At 53.4% G+C, this 21,962-nt stretch overlaps 6 protein-coding genes across 6 annotated transcripts; 4 read left to right on the top strand and 2 right to left on the bottom strand.

The window, feature by feature from the left end:
• Positions 1-619: 619 nt before the first annotated feature.
• On the top strand, positions 620-4,392 carry Triagg1_8225 (uncharacterized protein; the record flags this gene model as incomplete). The annotated part of the gene is made up of 2 exons (XM_062903048.1): positions 620-4,073; positions 4,157-4,392. 2 exons carry the CDS (start codon positions 620-622, stop codon positions 4,390-4,392), a joined length of 3,690 nt encoding a protein of 1,229 aa, XP_062752854.1.
• A 1,808-nt stretch (positions 4,393-6,200) lies between these two features.
• Positions 6,201-7,232, bottom strand: Triagg1_8224 (uncharacterized protein; the record flags this gene model as incomplete). The annotated part of the gene is made up of 4 exons (XM_062903047.1): positions 6,201-6,233; positions 6,300-6,377; positions 6,509-6,803; positions 7,219-7,232. 4 exons carry the CDS (start codon positions 7,230-7,232, stop codon positions 6,201-6,203), a joined length of 420 nt encoding a protein of 139 aa, XP_062752853.1.
• Positions 7,233-7,896: 664 nt separating this feature from the next.
• Positions 7,897-8,214, bottom strand: Triagg1_8223 (uncharacterized protein; the record flags this gene model as incomplete). Its single annotated transcript, XM_062903046.1, has 2 exons — positions 7,897-8,134; positions 8,186-8,214. The coding sequence occupies 2 exons, from the start codon at positions 8,212-8,214 to the stop codon at positions 7,897-7,899; spliced, it is 267 nt and encodes an 88-aa protein (XP_062752852.1).
• A 2,921-nt stretch (positions 8,215-11,135) lies between these two features.
• Positions 11,136-14,081, top strand: Triagg1_8222 (transcriptional regulator family: Fungal Specific TF; the record flags this gene model as incomplete). Its single annotated transcript, XM_062903045.1, has 3 exons — positions 11,136-11,825; positions 11,928-12,299; positions 12,372-14,081. The coding sequence occupies 3 exons, from the start codon at positions 11,136-11,138 to the stop codon at positions 14,079-14,081; spliced, it is 2,772 nt and encodes a 923-aa protein (XP_062752851.1).
• A 771-nt stretch (positions 14,082-14,852) lies between these two features.
• Triagg1_8221 (uncharacterized protein) lies at positions 14,853-16,310 on the top strand (the record flags this gene model as incomplete). The annotated part of the gene is made up of 1 exon (XM_062903044.1): positions 14,853-16,310. The coding sequence occupies one exon, from the start codon at positions 14,853-14,855 to the stop codon at positions 16,308-16,310; it is 1,458 nt and encodes a 485-aa protein (XP_062752850.1).
• A 2,905-nt stretch (positions 16,311-19,215) lies between these two features.
• On the top strand, positions 19,216-21,295 carry Triagg1_8220 (transcriptional regulator family: Forkhead; the record flags this gene model as incomplete). Its single annotated transcript, XM_062903043.1, has 2 exons — positions 19,216-20,274; positions 20,558-21,295. The coding sequence occupies 2 exons, from the start codon at positions 19,216-19,218 to the stop codon at positions 21,293-21,295; spliced, it is 1,797 nt and encodes a 598-aa protein (XP_062752849.1).
• Between the last annotated feature and the right edge of the window lie 667 nt (positions 21,296-21,962).

The raw sequence follows: 21,962 nt of genomic DNA, 5'->3' as shown, positions 1-21,962 counted from the left end.
GGTACTTGGTGAGGCTGCACGCCGCGCTGAGGCCCCTTGGTACCGCGGCGGTAGAATCTATACCTAGGCAGTACGAGTACGTACCGGCGAGGGCGCCAGCCAGTCACAGCGCAGAGAACAGCCGGTGGCTTATTCGATCCACGAAGCCGAAAACCAAAGGAGAGCTGCACTGACAGCGTGGAAAAAGGCTGCCCTCAGAAATCTCTGATATCGACCTCAGTTCGGCATCATCGCAGCAGCTGGCGGCGGGCTTCTATTGCTTCTTGTCATTGTGCCGGACGGGCGTCCATTGCCGCAGCTGATTGTTGATTGCTATTGTTGTTTTGCTGGCGGCGACGAAAAACCTGCTCGCTTGTGCCGGCACGTCACGTTGATCCGCCTCTCATTTTATAACAAAGCAACTCATCGCCGTCAGTCCACGAGCCCTCATCCCACCTCCCCTTGACCTTTTTCATCTCTTTGCTGCTCGTCTTGCTGCCCGTCAGCCAATTCTGCCGCTCGTCTTGCCCGGCATCGCTGCCTTCGACTTTTCGCGGATGACCTCTTCCCTGCATTGCCTGTTCTCTTACACCCCTTTAACCTCACTTGTTTCCCTCACAGGCTGCAACGGCCTGGCATCATGGACCGCGCTCGCCGCGCAACAAACAACCGTCGCAAGCCCCCTGGAGCATCAGCCTCTCCTCCGTCTACTTCGGACGCTTCTTTTGAGCGCCATCAGTCGTCTGCCAGTCCCATCATGGCGCATGCCACTAACACTCCCCAAGGCGCACCGCAGGGCCGGCGCGCCAACAAATCTCTTCAGCCTGCCTTCACTTTCTCAACGCCAGGACCAACCCGGCCCTCCAATCTGAGGAAGAGGTCAAAAACCATGGATGACTACGCCGTGGCCGATGACGACTATGAAAATGAAAGCCCCAAAAAGGGCGGTCACAGTCTTCGCAAACGCGCGCGTGTCGACTACACCTTTGAGCAGGTTGACGACGACGCCGACTTTTCCAACCCCGTTTCTGCATCTACATCCGCCTCAGCCCGCAATAAGAAGCGAAGGCCGGACAGCAGCAGCTACGACTCCGAGGATCTCTACGGCTCAGGGCTCAAAAGGAGAGGCGCCTCTGTCGACGCTGACACGCCCTCCAGCCGCCGCCGCAATCCCTCCAGGAAGATGTCCGAGGCCAGAGCCTACAAGGACGACGTCGAAGACGACGAAAACGACGTCCAGGACACCATTGAGGTCGGCGTTCTCTATTCAGACTCTGAGAAGTCCGACAGCGCTCACATGGATCACTCAAATGCTTCATCCACGGACCTTTCCGTCGGCCCACAAAAATCTACACCCATCCATTCAGGCCAGGACAGCAGCTTCAGTCTTGCCGGCCTCGCCGAACCGCCGCTGGAAGCTGAGCAGCGCCTGAACCACGCAGAACCTGCTGCTAATGATACCATTGCTTCGGTTGCTTCCCCCGCCGAAATCACTGATATCAAGCCCGAAGGCGAGTCTCAGTCTCAATCTCGGTCTGAGGCTGGCCGTGCGCGGCTGCACTCGCCACACGACACCACGGCACCAGCCTCAAACGCTCCTGAGACTGCGCCTGAGCCACAACTCAAAATTCAACAAGCTCACGACGCCACTTCGGACGCAGCTACACAAGATGGCGCTCAACCGTCTCCACACAACAACAACAACAACAACAACAACAACAACAACGAGAATGCCGACAACAACAGCTCCGATCAATCTGCTGAGAAACATGAGCAAGACTCGCAGCCTCGTCAATCGCCGTCTCAGCCCTCGCCTCCACCGCCTGCATCACGCACTGCCGAGGTGACACCCGCTGAAGATTCGGTATCGGTTAAGCCGCCTCTCCAACTTCCCGAAAAGGAAATTCTTCAAGACAGCCCTGAGGAGACACGGGACAGCAATATGGATTCCCAGTCTGAGTCTAAACCACAACCTCCACCGCAGGAGCTGCCATATTATCCTTCGGCTGCCGCACACTTGTTTACGGTCTCTGCCCCATTGGTACAACAACAGCCTGAGCCCCAAGCCCAAGAAACACCTAAGCAGCAGTCCCCAGAGCCAGAGTCCAAGCCATCCAGTCCTCCTCCCCCTGTCGCAATTTCAGTTACAGTCGCCAGCACACCGGCGTCTCCGTCAACATCTGCCTTCGACTCCACAATCCTGGAAGATTCTCAGGTTACAAGTGTGGACGTGAAATCTGTCGAGCTGCCGGCGCCATTAGAAAACGATGCTGCTGCCACCCCAGCATTGCCAGAAATCCATGTTCAAGAGGTGCAAGTGAGGCCTGCAGCCCAGCCTTCAACAACCCAACAACCTTCCGAGCGAGGTCCGTTTAAGCCACAGCCCAGGCCGGTTGGTCGCTGGGCTCACCTAACTCCATACATCGATGGAGAGTACATCGCATATCCTGAGAGGAAGGCACAGCCGGAAGATGAGGTGGCCACCAGCGAAGAGCAAAATGCGGATGACCGCGAGACAAATGACATGGAACCAATGGTTGACGACAATGACGACGCAACTGGGATTGAGGCCCCTACCCCCGCTCTCAACACACCTTTGCGAGGTTCTCCTGCTCCTGATTCCATTGATCCAACTGCTTCCAATTCACCAGCTGCTGGTGCGGATGACGGCGACGATGTGGATGTTTCCGAAGAGCCCACTGAGCGAAGCCGATCATTCCGCTACCGCAAGCTAAGGAATCCCGATGAATACCTCTCCGCCATCGAAAACTTTGAGGACATGTCCACAGCCGAGCTATTCGAGGTTTTGGAATCCATCAACGTTTCCCTTTTTCAATGGCAAACCGAATGGACCAGCCTCGGCAAGGTTGTCGACGATTATGAGAATTCTCTTCGCAGACGCGTGGCGGACATCAAATATGAGTCTAGAACACGCAACTTCCATCAGCATGGCGTCAACTACGAGGAGCCCGAATTTGTCGTCAAGGGATACAGATCCAAGGACAGAGAAGGCATGACCGAGACTCGCTACCTCCAGAACCAAGATAGAATCATGGCAGCCGCTTATGGATTTGAGTATGACCCTCATCCATCCAAGATTGGCCGCCAGAATCCGGAGACACAGCAAGCAGGAATCATGACCCGCGGTCGCTCGCTGCGCAACCAGCCAAAACCCACAGCCAAGGCCACCGAGGCTGACGAAGTCACTGGCAAGAGACAACGCAAGCCCGTGCAATTATTTGACCCGGCAACCCAAGACATCAGTCGCAGCTCGACGCCTGCCCCCAGCGGCAGGCCTCGACGTCGCAAGACGGCCAATGGCGATAACGATGATGGTCAGTATGGTTTCGGCGCCAGCTTCAATAGCGAACCCATTCTCTCCGACGAAGAGGCTGGCGAGACGAAGAGAAGACGCAATCGTACAACACGACCCAAGATGGCTGTCCCCAGCATTGTTGAGGAGCTCGTCGCAACCCCCATAAGCGAAGAGCCCTCTGTCCGCGAAACACCAAGGTCAGGCCGTAAGGCGCGTGTTAAGCAGCCCATCAAATACGATGAAGAGTCTCTGGGCTACCAATTCGTCGAGGAGGAGCCCCAGGTGGAAGAGAAGCCTCCAAGGCGTCGTCATCTCTTGACTCTCAAGATCCCCAAGGGCAGGAACATTAGCGAACCGTCCTCGGAGATTACAGATAATGGCGATTCGCGACCCTCGACTGCCGACTCGGACTCGACCTCACACACGGCGGAGTCGTCGTATTCGTTCCGTCCCAAGCGTCAGAAGCGATTCCGTGATGACGTTGAAGAGAGCGAGGAGGCCACCCAGGCTCCTATGAAGAAGAGGAACAAGCGTACCAGCGGCGTCGCCCCGCTTGGAGTCGAAGAGGACTTTGCTCCTACGGAGATGCTCGACCCAGACACGCTCGCAGGCGTCAACAATCGCAAGATTCAGAAGATCAAGGTGGTTCGAAATACACCCGCGAGCGCGAGCCGCAAGGGAACGCCGTCGTCGCTTCCCAATGGCGAGGAAGCAGAGGAGCCGCCAAAGGATTACAAGTCTATGACCAAATCCGAGAAGATGTCGGCATCCATGAAGAGTAAGTATTTAACTTCATCAAAGAGGACGAGACCTCTTTTCCTTTTTCTTGTTCTTGTTCAACTCTCTAACAATGTATTCCAGGTCGCTGGGCAAACGGCAACATGGCTGGCGCTGTCGAGAAGCGAAAGGCAACCCTCGCTGCTAAAAAGGCTGCGCAGGCAGCGGCCGAGCAGAGGGTTGGGCTTATCGCTCCGAAGCCCAAGGTGAAGTCGGCCAAGAAGGAACCGGTTGAGCAGACTCCAATGCCTCCGCCGTTTAATCCTCAGCAGCCGCAACAACATATGCACGGAATGGGATACCCATACCCCCCATCTTAAAAATTCCATCTAATCTGGCAGAGAGCCAAACATGTGGTTGCCTTATGAATCGACGAGGCCCGATCAAATATACAGCAGCTCGACTGCACCATCTTATTATCGCCTTTCCGATAGCAGAAGGGCTTTTTATTTCCCGCGATGCCGATTCATGTATCATACTTGGACGACAGGAGTGTTTTGTGTATTGCCGATGAAGAATATTGGCAAAGACGACTTGCACGAATGAAACGGGCTCTCAATACTCTAATCACAAAAAAAGGGGGGCTGGACACAGTTTGATCATTTCAGAGAAAAGAGGGCCACATATACGGCGGTGGGATGTTTTCAAATACGATTACGATGCACTTGGACATCGGTCTCTTTTTCTTCTTGTTGTTTTCTCTTTTTCCTGGATTGGCATTCGGACCAGCTTATCACGGGCATTGAACCCAGTTGGTCCGTCCGGCGTTGGTGGCCTCCCTCATAGTGGCGGCTAGGCTATACAGGGGGGGAATGTTTTGATGCTTTTTTTTTTTTTTTTTTTTTTTGCCTTTTTTCGATTTGCATGCAACCTACTTTTTCTTCCTTCGATTGCGCCTTTTTCATTTTCTGTGTGTTCTTAGTCTTTTTTCCCTTCATCTTTGTTTTGTACAAACACATTCAAATGTATGCGAATGGGGGGGGAAGGGGGGCATATTGTGTGAGGGGGGGATAGGGCGGAAGGCCTTTTTTCGGGTTTTGCCTGTATCTATTTTTTTGAGCATCCGATGGTTGTGGCTGCTTTTTTTTGCTCGTACGTAATAAACGCTTTTCTTTCGTGCTGTTGAATAAATAAAAGTTGTTGGTTTGATATAACTTGGATGAGTGCTGTGTGAAATAGTCCATTTTGGCTGTGCTTGGTTAGAGTGAGTTGATTGGGGCGAAGGAGTGGGACTGATGTGTTGAAGAGAAATGCATGTTAAAAACATATCACCAGCAACACACACCATGAGAGACTGATGGTGCATAGTCAAATTTGAGGAAATGGGCTTGAAGAGGGTATTTGCCAATCTGCAGTTTGATTTTGGCTGGGCTTGGTTCAAGTCAGTTGACTGGGGTGAAGTACGGAGTAGTGGATCTGTTGTGTTGAAGAAAAGTGCGTAAGAAAATATACAACTTACAACTTGCATCATGAAAGGCTAATGAGGTAAAAGAAGAATCGAGAAACTAGACCCGAAGGAGTTGTTTTCCAATTTGCAGCTCGATTGACCAGTGCTTGTATTGTAAGTACAACCGGTAAAGGCGACTTGTATTCTGGATTTTCGTGCAGGGTAACCATTGAGATTTGGTGAGAGGCGCAATAAAATTCAAAGGGGACAGATTCGTCGTAGACGAAAAATAGCAATACATATTGACCGTCAAAACTTCATCTCCCACTTAGGATAATCATGAATCGGTATCTTACACTCCCTTAGAGGTACAGCAATGGCATCATCGTGGCATGCAGCATTCACTCAGCATTATTAAAGAGAAGACTCGGACTTGGATATTTTTTTTTGTCTTTGTCCGTTTGATGCGATACCTGATATTGAATCATCCTTACACGCCGCAACCGAAATGCAAGAGCCTGCCAATCCAGCGACTTTACTTTCCCGTTTCTTTTTTTCCCCCTCCCATGCCCCAAAGAACAAAAAAATCAGAAAAAAAGGGACAGGAGGCGGGAAGAAAAAGATTTTCCACGCTTCTATAAGATCGCATCGAGGGACTTGGTCATTTGTCTTTTTTTTTTCATTCCTCTCTTCTCTTTGGTAGTAAATAAAAAAAAGCCCTTCCTTCGTTTGACAACCTCTTTACATGACGACACCGGAGTTGCTGGCAATACGCTAGAATGGAAATGTCAGCAAGTGGAAATCCTTCAACGGTTGCTTGAAGCGGGAGGGAAAACTTACGGGCCACAGCTCAGCAGCCTCCTTGCCGACGGGGCCAGTGATGGCAGAGCCCTTCATCTCACCCTTGGGGTTGACGATCTGTAGTAGGCATCATGTTAGCTTGATGTCGTAGCCACGGGGGGTTGTTCTGGTCTCGAATGGCGCGGCCTATGCCTCGGAATCGGGGGGGAACGCAATCATTCTTCGACCAGAGGGAGATCAGAACGTACAACACCAGCGTTGTCCTCGAAGTACAGGAAAACACCGTCGAATCGCTTCCAGGGCTTGGACTGTCGGACAATGACGGCGGGGTGGACCTTCTTTCGCAGCTCAGGCTTTCCCTTCTTGACGGTGGCCATGACCATGTCACCGACACCGCCGGCGGGCAGGCGGTTCAGACGAGCTCCGATACCCTTGACGGAGATGATGTACAGGTTACGGGCACCAGAGTTGTCGGCGCAGTTCATGACGGCACCGACGGGGAGACCGAGGGTCATCTTGAGCTTGCCACCAGGGGCACCACGACTGCACGCACACGCTTGGTCAGTCCACAAGTTCTCTTGATACGTTTGCTGTGTTGAATCCTCCTCTGTCGTCGTCTGCAATTCCTCGACGGAGAATCATGAAACCTGGTGCCGGCGAGCATAGTCCCAAATTCCCTTCCTTGCTAGAAAAAAAAATCTCGAGCTGGTCTGCGGGTTGCGTTTCGAATCTTCTGATGTAAAATTCGACTTCATGAAGGAATTCGAGCAGATCGGTTTGTCGGTGTTGCAGAGCCCCAAATTGTCGTTTTCCAATGTGTGTCCCTCGGTGGGAAGATGCTAACCATCGTCCTCCTCTTGCCCGGCTTTTTCTTCCAGTGTTTCATTCATCCCGTCGAGAAAAACGAAGAGAGGACAGAGACGAAAAAACTTGGTGCTAGAAAATTAGAGCGACTTACGATTGCTTGGCCATTGTGTCTGAAGGGTTGGGGGCGTTAGAGTCGTGAGAAACGTGCCGAAGTCGCGGATTGCCGTCGTGAAGCTGAAGCTTTTCAGGGCAAATTTTCCTTATGCGATCTGTGGGGGTGAGAAACCCTACGAGAAGCGAGTGTGTGTGGTGCACGTGAAGATAGCGCTTATCGGACTGGCGGCGAAAATGGTGGCCAGTGATTGGAGCTTGGGGCGGATCTTGGGGCTAAAGAACACGGCCCCGCTTATTTTTGTGCGGGCTTCTCTGGAATTTCGAATTTGGGCATCACGGGCATTTTGTCGGTATTCACATGTAACGATGGGTATGTCGATTGACGGAAACACTGACGAATGCTTGGAATTTTTTCATGGTATCTGGTCAATCTCGCCTTGAAATGCCAACTGCAGAAATTGGAGCCACGAGCCTTGAAAGAGGAATTCAATATACATGAGTGGCTATGGCTAGGTACTAAGAAGGTACATACACTAACACCATGTGAGTGAGTAGCACGGACGTCCGGGACCAAAGGCCGTAAAAATCAGGGGAGCAACGTGGACATTCTTTCTTCATCGCAACTCGCATAAAGGCAAAACTAAAAATGAAGAGAAGAGATTCAGCCAAACCAAACCAGCCCAACACCACGTCAAATCATCATTTCCAACTTGTCCTACTCAGCCGTGGCCACATTGTTTGCATCCTCAGGGTTGATCATCTCCCACGACTGGGCCGTCCCAGTCTCCGAGACTGGCGAACTGTCTGCTGCAGCGGCTGTGGTTGGCGGCTTGGCCACATCAGTCTTGATCTTATCCATGTTGCTGCCGTTGCTGCCGTCTTCCTGGCATATCTTGACAAGTCTGTATGAGAGGTCGATCTCTCCGTCTTTGACGTATGATGTCACCGCATAGCTGCTGACACATCAACATGAGGTCCTCTTCGAACTGCGACCACCTACTTACGGCAACTCTCCTGCTTGCTCATCAGCCATGTTGAATAAGGCCTTTGCTGGGCTAGGTGTTGAATTGAACGAGTACTTTGCAGGTGAAAACACCGAGAAGCTTGAATTGTTGAAGACCACAAAGCCGCGACATTCACGTCGGGGCAGCCGCATCTTCTTAAACCCCCTCTGTTCCCCTTACATCCATCAGCTCATGGCCGTCCGTCGGCTAGAAGATATGCGGTCTGGCATCCCCATTGCTGTCCCAACCATCATTCTTCATCAGGCTCGGGCCATAAAAACCTAGTGTCTGAGAGAATCGCCAATGATACCGCAACACATCTCCGTCTGCGGCTCTGCGAGGACACCACAAACAGGCTCAGTGACCTCCCGGCTTCACAGGGGCACGTGGTCGTGTCTCAATCCAACTGAGAAGAGGTACAACCTTTGTAATCTGTACAGTAAATTGATTATCTGCATGGCCAATGGGTGAGACGTCTTGGCCTGCGAGTCTGCTGTCGATACTCTGCTTCTGCATGGTGGTGTGCAACAAAATGAGGTCATCTCGACCAGTACGGACATTCGTCCAGCACGGCTCACTCACGACCCCCAGTCTCTCTATTGGTTCACAAGGTTTATCACTGTCGGCGCTTCCAGCCACGGCTACACACTCGAACTGACGGTCAGACGTATGCAACCCATACTCTGCATATGGGTGCGCGGTAAGCGCCCAATACCCACTGCGTTGCGTTGCAGCAACTGCACATATGCCTGACCTCGCCTATATCCGTCGAGCGTCGATGCAATCCGGACTTGAATCGCTCTTGTACCTGAATAAATCTGGAAATATGATGGAAGAGAAATTGGCGGCAACAGTGGAAACAAGTTCCCGCCTAGCGACTACTGTAGTTTGTCTGCGTTTGCAATGTTTCCTCCCATGTGGGAGCTGGTGGGACGCAGCCCAACGTCAACCGGCCAAGTGGCCACTGGTTGGACCCCAATTGGGGGGCCATTGCTGGATGCAACGAGGCCAATCCATTTGATCCATTCCCCCGGGCAAGAGGCGGTGATGCTCGCAATACACGCTGGAACCGGTCAAACAGCTCGCTGCAAGCCTGAGGCTCTGGCTCCATCCACGTATATGTTGATGCTGCTTGATTCGCCATCCCCCACACCACGTGCGGGGGTGAGTGCTGGGCGTCGTAGGTGGGGCGTCTTGTTATAGAGTTATTGCAGACACCGGACCCGGTGCGCTGGGCTCAGAACCGAGCCGAAGTGCTGGCATTTCTGTGCTGCTGCAGGGAGAAAAGTTGTCGCATCAATTGATTTGCGCAACGAGCATTTCTGTACGACGTTGGGCACTCACTCACTATCTTGGTCGGATGAAGACATGAGCCGAACTAACATTGAAGTGGAGCGGGCGCCGCCAACAGCCTACGAGTTACCGCAAAAAGGTGCAAGGGCTTCTGCTGAGATCATGAGCGTCAGTGGTACCAACGAGTATCGAAACGTTGCAGCCACACGGGAATATACTACGGATATACCTGAAGCTCCATATTATTTTATTCGAAATCGACCCGTATCTGCCGGCTATCTGGGTACCTGGCAGAGCGAAGAGAAGGCCGGGATAGTTTCGATTCACAGCAATATTAGCAGTCGACGTCAGGGTTGCGTTGTCATGCTGCACAGTCAGCGTGTGCGACCAAAAAGAGATCATCTCAAGTCCGAAGGATCGAGTTTTCTATCTCTTGGCAGCAGCGCCAGCCGTTTTGGCTGCCATGAGGATGCTACGACGGATACTATTCCAAGGACCTGCTTCAGCGCAATACTACCGTGAATACTCGGCGCCGAGGTGGGCGATTACAAATTGGCAAAAACAAAAAGACGCCTGTCAACAGCTATTTTAAAACAGTTCCTTCGTGTGTCCACAGTTCTAGAACGGATCCTGGTGGGGGCTGATTTGCGGAACTGCTCCCTGAAAAAACGTTGCATAGACAGGTATAGGTACTACCGGCATCCCCTCCCAAAGGTGCAGGATTTCCACCGATGCGCGTTCTCTTGTCTTTTAACCATGTCTGCCTTTGGCATCCATTCAGAATCAATGGCCAGGAAGAGTCGCCAAGCCAGACGAGAATAGTACCTAGTCCGATGAAATGGATCTCGGTGCCCGGGAACAGAGCAGCAAGACACCTGCCTACCCTGGTAATTGTTAGTCCCTATTTCCAGGCTTACATGCTCGTGCTTTGTCACACGGCCGCCGCTGACAGGCACATGCCAAAGTACCTGTACCTGTACATGTGCCCAGGCTGTGGCGGTGCAGGCTACTTGGTGCCGTTCACAGGCGTTTCTCCGGCGGAACACCAGGCGCACAGTGGCTTCGATACGCCTGTGTGCCATATGCATGCCAATGTCCATGGAGTCGAGGTCAAAGGCTCACGGATACGGCTCAGACGCCGACTGTCTCTGGGCATGGCAAATAACGATCAAGTAGCCGCCCGATTTGGGCAATGCCACAGTCCCCAGGCCGGTCACAGCGGCTCCACCACCTGCAGCTCAATGTACATATGCCCACTGTGGCTTGAAGGTTTTCCCTTTGGCTCGACTCCCTCCCCACTTGAGCCCAGAGCTTGTTCCCGTCTGCAAATCGCCATCTTTTCCTTTTATCAACCAACGATTCACGTCCCGGGCTGTTTGTACTTGTATTGCCAGGCGCTTGAATCCGTCGCACCGCCGGAGCTGCCACAGCATTGATGCGATTCAGGCCCCCCCTCAAGGGCCTTCCGCGGACGAGCAGACCGCTGGCTGTCTTGTATCTCACTCGAGCCCTGCGTCATTAGTTGACAGTCCGAGTTTTGAAGTTGCCTTTGCCGTTTTGTGAGGTCATCGATTTCTCGGCACGCCTTTCCAGCGACACGGCACATTGTACGAGCACGACCAACACAGGGGGGAAAAAGGCGGGAGAGAGAGACGCAATGGCGGCGAATTTCGACTTCAGCGCCTCCGCCTCTGCGACGTCGCCGCAGCAGAACATGGCCGAGCAGAGCGCATCGTCGCCGCACCATCCGAACAACGTCACCATCTATCAGACCACCGGGCCTGACGCCCACTATGGCCCCGTCATGGCCCCGGGTGACTCGGGAACACCGCTACTGAATCCGCGATCTTGCGTCACCTGCCGGAGGCGCAAGGTGCGTTGCGACAAGCAGATGCCGTGCTCCAACTGCCGCCGCGCCCTCATCCCATGCGTCTTTCCCGCTCCTGGCCGTGCGCCGCGCCAGCACCGGCCCAAGGACCCAAACGCCCCTCCCAAGGCGACGAGTCAGCGCGAGGTTGAGCTGGTCAAGCGGCTCAAGAAGCTCGAGGGCATCGTCGAGGAGCTGAGCGGCCAGATCGAAATCGAGACGGGCGCCAGAGTGTCGTCCACCGGCGACTCGCCCTCCAACGAAGGATCCCCCGTAGCTCAGCGGCCAAAGTCTGTCAGCTTGGGCGCGCTCACGTCGGGGCTTGCGGGCGATGGCGATAGCAGCCACTCTGCCGGAGATGGCGGTGAATCACGGCTGATGAGAGAGAGCCGGAAGCAGCTGGGTCGACTGGTCTTGAATGATAACAAGGGCACTTCTCGTTATGTTAGTAGTGGATTCTGGTCGAGGTTGAACGACGAGGTACCGTCTCCCCTCTTCCCTTTTTTCATAATCTACAGCCCTTTGTTGCACGGGTGGTGCCAAGACAAGTGCATTTGCTAACGAGATGTACAATATGTACAGCTGGATGCCATTCGCGAGGAAACACAAAAGCTGACCGACGAAGACGCCGACGATTCCGAGTTTGAAGAGTCGCCGCCCATCGATTCACCCACCACTGCTGCGAGCTCCGTTTATGATCACCATGCATTCATCCTGGGATATAGGTCCATCGATGTCAATCTACAAAAATGCCATCCTCTACCCTCCCACGGCACGTTTCTCTGGTCCGTCTATCTGGAAAACGTAGATCCGTTACTCAAAATACTCCATGTCCCAACCATGGAGGCTATACTGCGGGAGGCCCGGAGGAGCCCGGAAAAGCTCACCCCTGGCAATGAAACGTTAGTCTTTGCGGTATATTTTGCCGCCGTTGTAACACTCGAGGAGGCTGATGTAAGTCATTCCAACCCTTCTGATGATCCTCCATTGGAAGCGTAAACCGTTTTACCTCTAACATGGCTCTAGGTTCAAACCAATTTTGGTACAGGCAAAGAAGAGTTGCTTGCACAGTTTCGCTTTGCTGTGGAGCAGTCGCTTGCCAAGGCCAACTTCTTAAACACATCCGATTTTGCAGTCGTCCAGGCGCTCACGCTATTCCTTCTTGTGGTCAGGCGGCACGACGAAACGCGCTTTGCCTGGTCCCTCACTGGCCTGTTGATTCGGATCGCACAAGGTCTGGGTATTCACCGTGATGGAACTAACTTTGGGCTCTCTCCATATGACACAGAACAGAGACGGCGTCTTTGGTGGGCCATTCTCACTTTGGACTTTCGTTCATCGGAAGAAATGGGCACCGACTTGATTGTTGCAGAGGGAGACTTTGACACTCAGTTCCCTTCCGCCATCAACGATTCCGACATCACGCCCACGGGCACCCAAACTCCAGTAGCAAGGGAGGGAAAGTCGGACACTACCATTTCTCTAGTGAGGTTCGAGGTTTGCGCCATGTCGAGACGCTTACACGAGGCATCAAATGGTAAGAACTCGTGTACAAAGGTCGGAATCAATACAGTTTCGGAAAAGGAGCAGCTCCTCGTTGAATTCTACAAGAGGATTGAAGAAAAATTCCTTCAGCACCTGGAGGAAGACGTCGATCCTCTGTATTGGGTAGCGGCTATGATATCCCGCATCATCATGGCCAAGATGTGCCTCATCACCTACCAGTCGATGCTTTTCCCAGGTACGGATAGCGAGCTTACGACCGACATCCGCGAGCGGATTTACATTGCTTCCATCGAAATCATCGAATATAATCACAAATTAAACATGGATCCCAGAGGCAAGCAATACCGATGGCTGTTTAGAACATATACCAACTGGCACGCGATTGCTTACGTACTGGTCGAGACGTGCCGTCGTCCTTGGACGGCGCTCGTGGAGCGCGGCTGGGAGGCTGTCAATAGATACGACAAAGACCTATCGGAAAACATCAAGAGGGCAGATCACGCTTCCGTGTTCCTTCCCCTACGCAAACTATGCATCAGAGCGAAGAGATACCAAGAGTTGGAGGTGGTGCGTCTAAGGGCCAACCCCGAAGAGGCCAAGCGATTGGATCTCGCAGAGAGGATAAAGGCATCTCAGCGGCGATTTGATCCCATCCCTGGTGCCGAAGCCAGGATGCAGCAGGTCAGAGATAGATGGAGAGCCATGGTCCATCTGGAATCGCCCATACCAGTGTCTCTCCCCAGCTCTTCACAACAGGCGCCAACCACCTTTGCCATATCTAAAGAGACCCATTCCTCGTCACAGCAAGCATTGGCCGGACCACAGTTCCAGCACTCACAGGTGCAGCCACAGGCCGATGCTGAACCCCAAATGTCCATGGACCTCTCCAACGTCACCATGGAGTATATGAATGATGTCATGGCACAGAATAGTGTCACCATGGCCGAACTTTGGAACGTAGGCTCGGTTGGCATGGATAATGGGAACGGCCCGGCGATGGGCATGGACGAGAGGCAGCAGCAGGCACTGCTACTGCAGAACCAAAACCAGCAGCCCAAAGAGCAAAGTCACGTTCCGCCATATCTCTGGCCCGAGTCCTTTGCGCCGTCGAATCAGAAGTTCGACCTGGAAGATGCGGACATGCTGGGGGCCGATTTCAATTGGCAGGATTGGAGCCAGAGCATTCGCGGCCTGGGAATGGGTGGCGCACAGCCAAAGCAGCCCTGGTGAAAGCAAGACACCTGACTTGGGTAAATACTTTTTGACGCCGCTACACTGTATGTATACCGAACCGTTGAATTGGAGGGAGAAGCACTCAACTACTATATACACGTTATGTGGGGGGGGGGGGGGGGGGGTAAGCCGGGGAATGCTTTACGATACCCTTGGGCGAATGAGGCGTTTCGTCATGGGATTTAGACATGTGCGAATGAGTATATTTGATGATTTATATGTGTCTTATATATCCCTACGTATTTATATATATGTTACTTTCGCAATTGATTATTGGCAAGTGTTTATACTCGAGGTAATGGGCATTGCAATTTCGCCAGGCTCTTGTTACCTGTGATAATTTCCCGCTCCCTTGTACACCTTGTGTAAAGTACTTCTTCACCATTGGTCTCACACCACGCAAATATATATTCATACCCATTATTTACAAATCCCCATTGTATAAATTACTGTCTCTTGTCGAATACTTTAAAATTTCTAGTACTAGATACTACTACTATTGCCACTCTGACTATAACGCCCTTCAACTCGCCTTCTCATCTAGGGTAAGTGAGTGCGGCGGGCTGTCATGTGACGCTACCTTGACGGGAAGCTTTAGGGATGGAGCAACAACAAGACCTTGCCATGATCCGACTTTAGCGGACCAGACTAAAAAAGCTTATCGGAGAGTAAATACCGAGCGGCTAACGACAAGTGAGATTGCCAGCCAACACCTCAACTGCCTCTCGCCCATCGTCTGCGCGCGCCTAAACTCCCGCCCTCGAAGCAATGGATCCCGGAAGGCGAGCCATGATCGCCGACTCGAGAGGCTCATCGTCTGGTCGTCGAGAACCCATGGCGCCGCGGTCCGACTCAGGCAGCCGCGTGTCCAAACCCAGCCGACCAGGTCCGTCGACGACCGCCCGCAATGCCGCCAAGTACCTGAGCCAGGACGAGCAGTCACGGCAGTTTGTGGCCGACGAGGACAAGTTCGTGCTGAAGCAGGCCAAGAAGAAGGCCGACATCCGGGTGCGCGAGGGCCGGGCGAAGCCGATCGACGTCCTGGCCTTCAACCTGCGCTACATCGACGCGGACCGCGACGCCTTCGACGACGACGAAATCGACGACGACATCGAGGTGGATGCGCCCGCAAAGGTCATACAGGATCTGTCTTCTGCCGCGCAAATCTCCGAGCTCGATTCCAACATCGTGTCATACCATGTGCTGGAGACGGACTCGCGAAACCGCCGGTACTGGGAGGCCCTGCGGACGCTGTGCGCGGATCGGAGGGCCAAATTGGACCCGCAGGGGCACGAGGGAAGAGTGGTCAACAGCGTTGCGGACGACATTGACAAGATTCTGGCGCCCAAGACGTTTGATCAGCTCGAGACCCTGGAGCAGCAGATCAAGGCCAAGCTGCGGTCCAATGAGGACATCGATACGGACTACTGGGAGCAATTGCTCCGCAGCCTCAGGGTATGGAAGGCCAAAGCCACGCTGGCTCGCATAGCGGATGACATTGAAGCGAAGAAGAGGGAGCGGCTTGCAGGCCAGGCGCCGCGCTCGACAGAGACATCCAAGAGCAGCGGCGGCATGTCCGCAGGCGGCATGGGCATGAGCAGCCATATTTCAGGTGGCGCCAAGGCCCCAACGAGCAAAGCGGATGCATTTGAAACCAGGAACGAGGATGATTCTCAAGCTACGATGGCGCTATACGACAGAGAAGCGGCACGTGGAGTATCTGAAAACGAAGAGGTTTTTGCGGCTGAAGAAGCCCTGCCGGACGGCTCGAAACCCCCGCAGTGGACGGACAAGTATCAGGCTCGCAAGCCCAGGTACTTCAACCGCGTGCAGATGGGCTACGAATGGAACAAGTACAACCAGACGCACTACGACCACGACAACCCCCCTCCCAAGGTGGTGCAGGGATACAAGTTCAACATCTTCTACCCAGACTTGGTGGACAAGACCAAGGCTCCGACGTTCAAAATCATCCGCGAGCACGGCCGGCGACGCGGAGAGTCGTTTGCTGCCGCGGGCGAAGTAGACACTTGTCTGATCCGCTTCATCGCGGGACCTCCGTACGAAGACATTGCGTTCCGCATTGTCGACCGTGAATGGGACTACAGCGCCAAGAAGGAGCGTGGCTTCAGAAGCTCATTCGACAAGGTACGAGGCCGCCATTTCCCCATTACCCGGTTTGCTTCTCTGTCTTGGTCATGGCCCAGCCTGGTCTGGCTTGATTGAGAATGCAATCCTACAGCGCCACCAAAAGTGTGCCCACCGGTTCTGAGACAGCCGCCACAAGCGCGGTTCCTTAGCTGGGCCTGTCCCCTCGTCGTTCTCTTCCCTTGCATTAGCCATCCTTGACCTTGTCCGCCGAGCTAACGCTGTGACCTTGCAGGGAATCTTACAATTGCACTTTCAGTTCAAAAAGGTAAGGAGGACAGAAGAACCTGCTGGGGGGATGAATGAGAGAAGAAGCCAAACGAGTAGAAGAAACAGTCACTAACTGAGGGTTTGCAGATCTTTTACAGAAAATAACCAAGGGCTGGTCGGCGTACTCTCCATGCTTTTGCATACAGACTTTGGTTCATGGAGTAAGAGAGATCCTGTGATTTCGGCAAAGCGGCTTCCTGGCGTTCCCTGCCAAGGCTATGAAAATTTTAAGAAAGAAGAAAGGAAAAAGAGAAAAGCGGCAAAAAGAAGCGAAGAGAGTGACCGAATTGATGATACAGGTACACCGTAATAATAGTACCAGCTCTTCGATCCACTTAACGGGAGAAAACAAAGCTAGAAGAAGCGTTCAGAGAGCTAGAGCGGCAGGATAACTATTTCAGCTAATAAACAAAAGCAAGGAAAGACAGCCAATTTGCGGCCATCGACGGCTTTGGCAGATTCTTTGCGCGTGGTATTCACAAAAAACTGTGCACAATCCGCCGCCATCTCAGTCTTCAAGGCGCCGATGCTAAATCATCTCCTGGTCGCTGAATCAGGAACATTGGCACACGTTTTGTTCTCCGTCGCACATCTACGGGAGAAGATGGTCGTGTCCCACTCCCGGGGCTAGAAAGCTTCGCGAAGGTTGGTCAGGCCATCCTTCTCTGGAGACTTTGGTGATCCTCTGCAGGGGAAACGCTCGATATCTATCGGACGATCTGATCAGGATCTTTGTGCTTGACGCTTGACTCTTCTTGCCGGTGTTCTAGAAGCGCCGGCTGACACTTTGGACCAGAGATGAGATCCGCGGGGAGGGTCTGGAGAGAGGACCGAAGAAGGCTACTGGATAGAATGAAGTGGCTTGACGCAAGGCGTTCTCCAGCCCGTGGCTGCATGACTATTGGCATGAATCAATGCGAAACGAAGGGCAATCAAACTTTGGTAACTCAGCTGGCATCGCCTAATGCATCTTGTTTCCGGAATCGTCTCCTGACATACGCGGAAGCACCCATTCTCTCCCCTAAGGCCTTTAGCCGATGCCGCGGACCTACATTGATGTGTACATTACATGGAAGGATTCCTTTGGAAGCTTCGCTCTGGTCCCCCCCTGTCAGCATGGGCCACAAATAGACGGTTCAGCGGGATTCCATTACTACATCTCTCCTTACCGGTGTGTTGAATGCAGCGAGCCGTCGGCCCAAGCCTTGGATCCCGCGTTGCTGCCAATGAGACTGGAGACTGGCTACGTACATTTGCCGATGGCAAAGAACCGGTTCGTAAATAGACCAATAACGACCAGCGATATCCGTGGTCCGTGTAGAAGAGGTGGACACTTCTGACTTGTGGTCTCTTGAGGCTTGGGATGATGGGATGGGATGGCAGAGAAGCGATGGCAGCGGCGAGGACGGTGGCAGAGATGGCGGCATTGGCCAGGATTCTCTATCCACTGCTGTCGAAATCTGTGGCTACCACATGGCTCTCCTTCTCCTTCTCCTACTCTCTCCTGACCCTGGCTCTGTCACACAAAACTGTCGCCTAAGGTTATGCCGGCCGGCCATCTCATACACATCGACACCCACCCGGCACTGTTTCAACGAGCCCTGCCCGCGTTACTCACAGTGTAACTGGTGGCTACTTCTAAAGAGACAGGAGAAAGGATGCAGGATGGCCCGATTGAGAACCTGCCAGACTTTGCTTTGTGTGTGTGCTGGTTCATGGGGGTTACACGGCGAACCCTGAGCTGCCTGCTTGTTGACAAGGTCTCGACAGAACGGCCAAGAGGCTGCTCCATCTGCCTGGTCTTGGGGCGAGGAGATACGCTTGACCAGTCCACAAGGGAACGTGTGTACATGGCCATACATGTCACCCATGGAACTCTCGCACACGCCTTTGCTCTCTCCATCTCTCTCGTCCACTCCCTCTCCCGCGCTCCTCTCCTCCTGCACATGCACGAGCGCACATACACACGCACTATCAGAGAGTGGCGCACAAAGAAGATGGCTCGTGTACTCAAGCGTACCCGGTCCACCTATTGGGAGGGGGCAAGGTATGAGCAGGCACCTCACTAGTGTCCACGGTGTGCCGATGCAACAACTTTGCTCACACGCCCCGGAGGGGCCGATCTCTGGGATGATTGATTCTGTTCCGGGAGCTTCGACACCCTGGTAGTGGTGGTGGTGGACAGAGAGCGGCGAGCAGGCTCTCCTACCCCATGGCACGGGCAGCCTACTATCTATCAGAGTCCTCTCCACGAGTTTTTGATAAATAGCTTCACTCTCCCCACAAGATCTGTGCTGTCAGAACTAACTCGACGAGAAGCAAGAGCTGGATACTTCTACTGTGCTCCAAAGAACCTCACAAACTTTGTCTTCCCTCTCTCTCACTCTTTTTTTTTCGTCTTCTCATCACTGTCATCCCGTCGGCTGTCTTTGTTTCCCCCCCCTCATAACTCCCATAGCTCGGGTGTTCCATACTGCCATTCTTGTGACACTCGGCCGCCTCCACTTACATATCTCCTTGGGTCATCACTTCTTCCCATTTTCCCCGTCCCCTGACGGCGTTGTTACGACATCCAGACCTCTCTTTCTCCTACTTTGAGCAAAGAAGTCTCCGGGCCAAGCAAAAAAACTACCTCCCTTTGCTACCATTCTTTGCTCTCTTTCGACACACTTTCCCTTCCCCCTTTGTCTCCAAAGCCTCCCGCTGTCATTCTATGGCGTCGCCAATTTTAGAAAGGGAGCTTCCGGTGGATAGCTACACGGATTTCCGCCACCCCCAGCCTGTAGAGCAATCGGGCTTGATGGCTTGCTGCTCACCTGCGACCCTTTTGTCTTTGCCATCTGGCTTTGAGCAGGGACAACAGCATCACCAACCTGATACATGTTCGTTTCCTCCGGCGGTTTGCGCTCTCCCCCAGCAGCAGCAGCAACAACAACAAGGGCAATACGATTTGCAAGACCCGCAAGGTGGACAGCTTCTCTCGCCGCCGACTTGCTGCAGCGACGCTAGCTTGTATATGAGCCCGTACATGTCGTATCAGTCGACGATACAAAACATCTGGCCTTCGCCTCCTCTAGGCCCGGGAGATATCCAGAATTGTATTTCCTTCCAAGACTCACCCGTTTGTGGGAGCGCGTGTCTACCCATCTACAATAGCAGCAACGACAACTCGCCCACCTCTCCCAGTGGATGGTCGACGGTGTCTGGCTACCCACCGACCACGACCTTCTTTCCTCAGCAGCATCCCGGTGATCAGTCATTTGCTCAGGTCTGCACTCCCATGTCGGCACAGGACCTTCCCCATCACTATTCAGACATGCCCACTCCCTACACAGAGAGCTACCACGCAGAGTCAGACTCTGAGATGCCAACTGGCATGAACGTGTCGGTGTCGTCTTCTGACGTGATGCCGAGCTTGTCTGCGGTCCCGCCTTCTTCGAGCGTTGGCTCTCCAGAGGGCCTGCGAGCAGAGACCCCTGCTTCTCTGGTTATGCCCAAGATCGAGCCCATGGAGAACCAAGACGCAGAGTTTATGGATTCGATCCTTGCCGTGCCCAACGCTGCCGATCCCGTTCCGGCAAGCGGCGTTGGACACGACGAGAAGAACGACGAGCCATATGCGAAGCTCATCTACAGAGCTTTAATGAGCCGACCAGACTATACCATGACTCTGCAGGAGCTCTACCAATGGTTCCGGGACAACACCAACAAGGCTAAGAATGAAAAGGGCGGATGGCAGAACAGCATCCGCCACAACCTGAGCATGAATGCCGTGAGTTTGACCCCCAAAAACTAGCACCTCGCTTCTCTATATGCAGCTCTTTTGGTTTCTTTTCTTTTTCTGTTCCCAAGGTTCAGGGATCCCATGTCATGGATGAATCTCAACATGCCGCCCACCTTTTTTTTTTTTTTTTTTTTTTTTTTTTGCTTTTTTCTTTTCTCCGCGTCCGCTGTTGCTCCGACAGCAGTACCACCTCCCTGGTTCATAGTTTGATACATACAATTTGGGGGCTGGAACAACTGATATGCTAACTGTTTTTTTCTCTTAACCCTAGGCATTCAAAAGACGCGATCGCAAGCGCGCCGATGGAGGTGCGGCCTCAACGTGTGTAGAGGACGGATCGCCATTGGCAGGCGACGCGAAGCGGGCAAACGAATGGGTCCTAGAAGACTGGGCAGTTCGTGACGGTGTGCAGAGCACGACCAGATACCGAAAGGGGAACTCTGGGCGCCGCTCGAACAGACGAAGCTCCAGCCAGACAAACGTGGGCGGTGGCATCAACATGCGGCGGAGCAGCCAACGCAGCGCCATCAAGGCCCTATCTGGCCAAAAGGGCGGCTGTGCGGCCAGAAACGCCCGGGTGAGGAGCCAGATGTACAGCCAGGAGCTGTCACTGGCTGATGGGCGCCAGTACCGACTGATCGAGAGCGGACTGGGCTCGCCACCGGCCTCGAGCATGCCGGACGACTTCTACTCCATGCCCATTGCCATCCCACGGATCGACCCGACGGCCATCCAGACCCCAGGGGCGCACGGGGCGGATTTCGGTTCCGCAGATACAGCAACGGACCTCTTTGGGCTGCAGATGACAGGACCGCGGATGGACCAACAGGTGGCTGGCGATGACGGTGTTTCATACATGGGCCAACAGGAGCACATGTACACGGCCTTCCCATATGAACTTGCAGATGTCCATCTAGACTACTCTGGCGATGTCGCTGACCAGATCCGGCGGTATGACTCCATGACGGGCACCCCCCGGATGAGCTGGGCCACTCCCCACGGCATGTGAAGCAACAAGACAGGAATCAACACGGGCCCCGAGCGAAATAGCGACAGACAGACTGGAGACTTTGCTTGCGCCGTGCTCGTGGCCGTGACTCTTTGCTGCTGCCGCTGGAGCCCGTCAAACCAAACTCTTTGCTCTTGTGGAAACGAACGAGCTGGTCTCGGGGAGGGGAGTTTGGCATACACAGCGTCACGCTGGACGGTTGGTTGTGCTACACACACAGGCTCCCGTTCCGATTGGCGATGCAATATGACTGGCTATGCACACAACAGACACACGCACACACCACGCACGCATGCACGTACTCACACGCACACACACACACATCACACATACACACGTTTTCTGCTTCTTCTCGCCGCGTTCCGCCGGCCCCATTTCAAACTTGCTTATACAAAGTTCGTACGCACACATGCAATGCGGGAGGCCTGAACAGGACACGGCAGAGCAAGGCAAGGCATATTCACACACACATATGCAGCTACAGCATCAAAATGAGCAACTGCAAACCATCAGGGCAACAAAAAGCACGCAATTCAGCAACAAGTGGAGGAGGAGAAAACAGCGCAAACCAGCATCACGGCGACGACTTTGGTATCAGCCATTGGCTCGATGCCGTAAAGTTCTAGACTGCTGCCCGCTGTTGCTGCGAGAGCAGCAGACGGAACTG

This window comes from Trichoderma aggressivum (genome assembly GCF_033847375.1).
Source record: "Trichoderma aggressivum f. europaeum strain CBS 100526 chromosome Unknown scaffold_039, whole genome shotgun sequence".
NCBI lineage: Eukaryota > Fungi > Ascomycota > Sordariomycetes > Hypocreales > Hypocreaceae > Trichoderma > Trichoderma aggressivum.
This window is presented reverse-complemented; position numbering and strand designations above follow the sequence as displayed.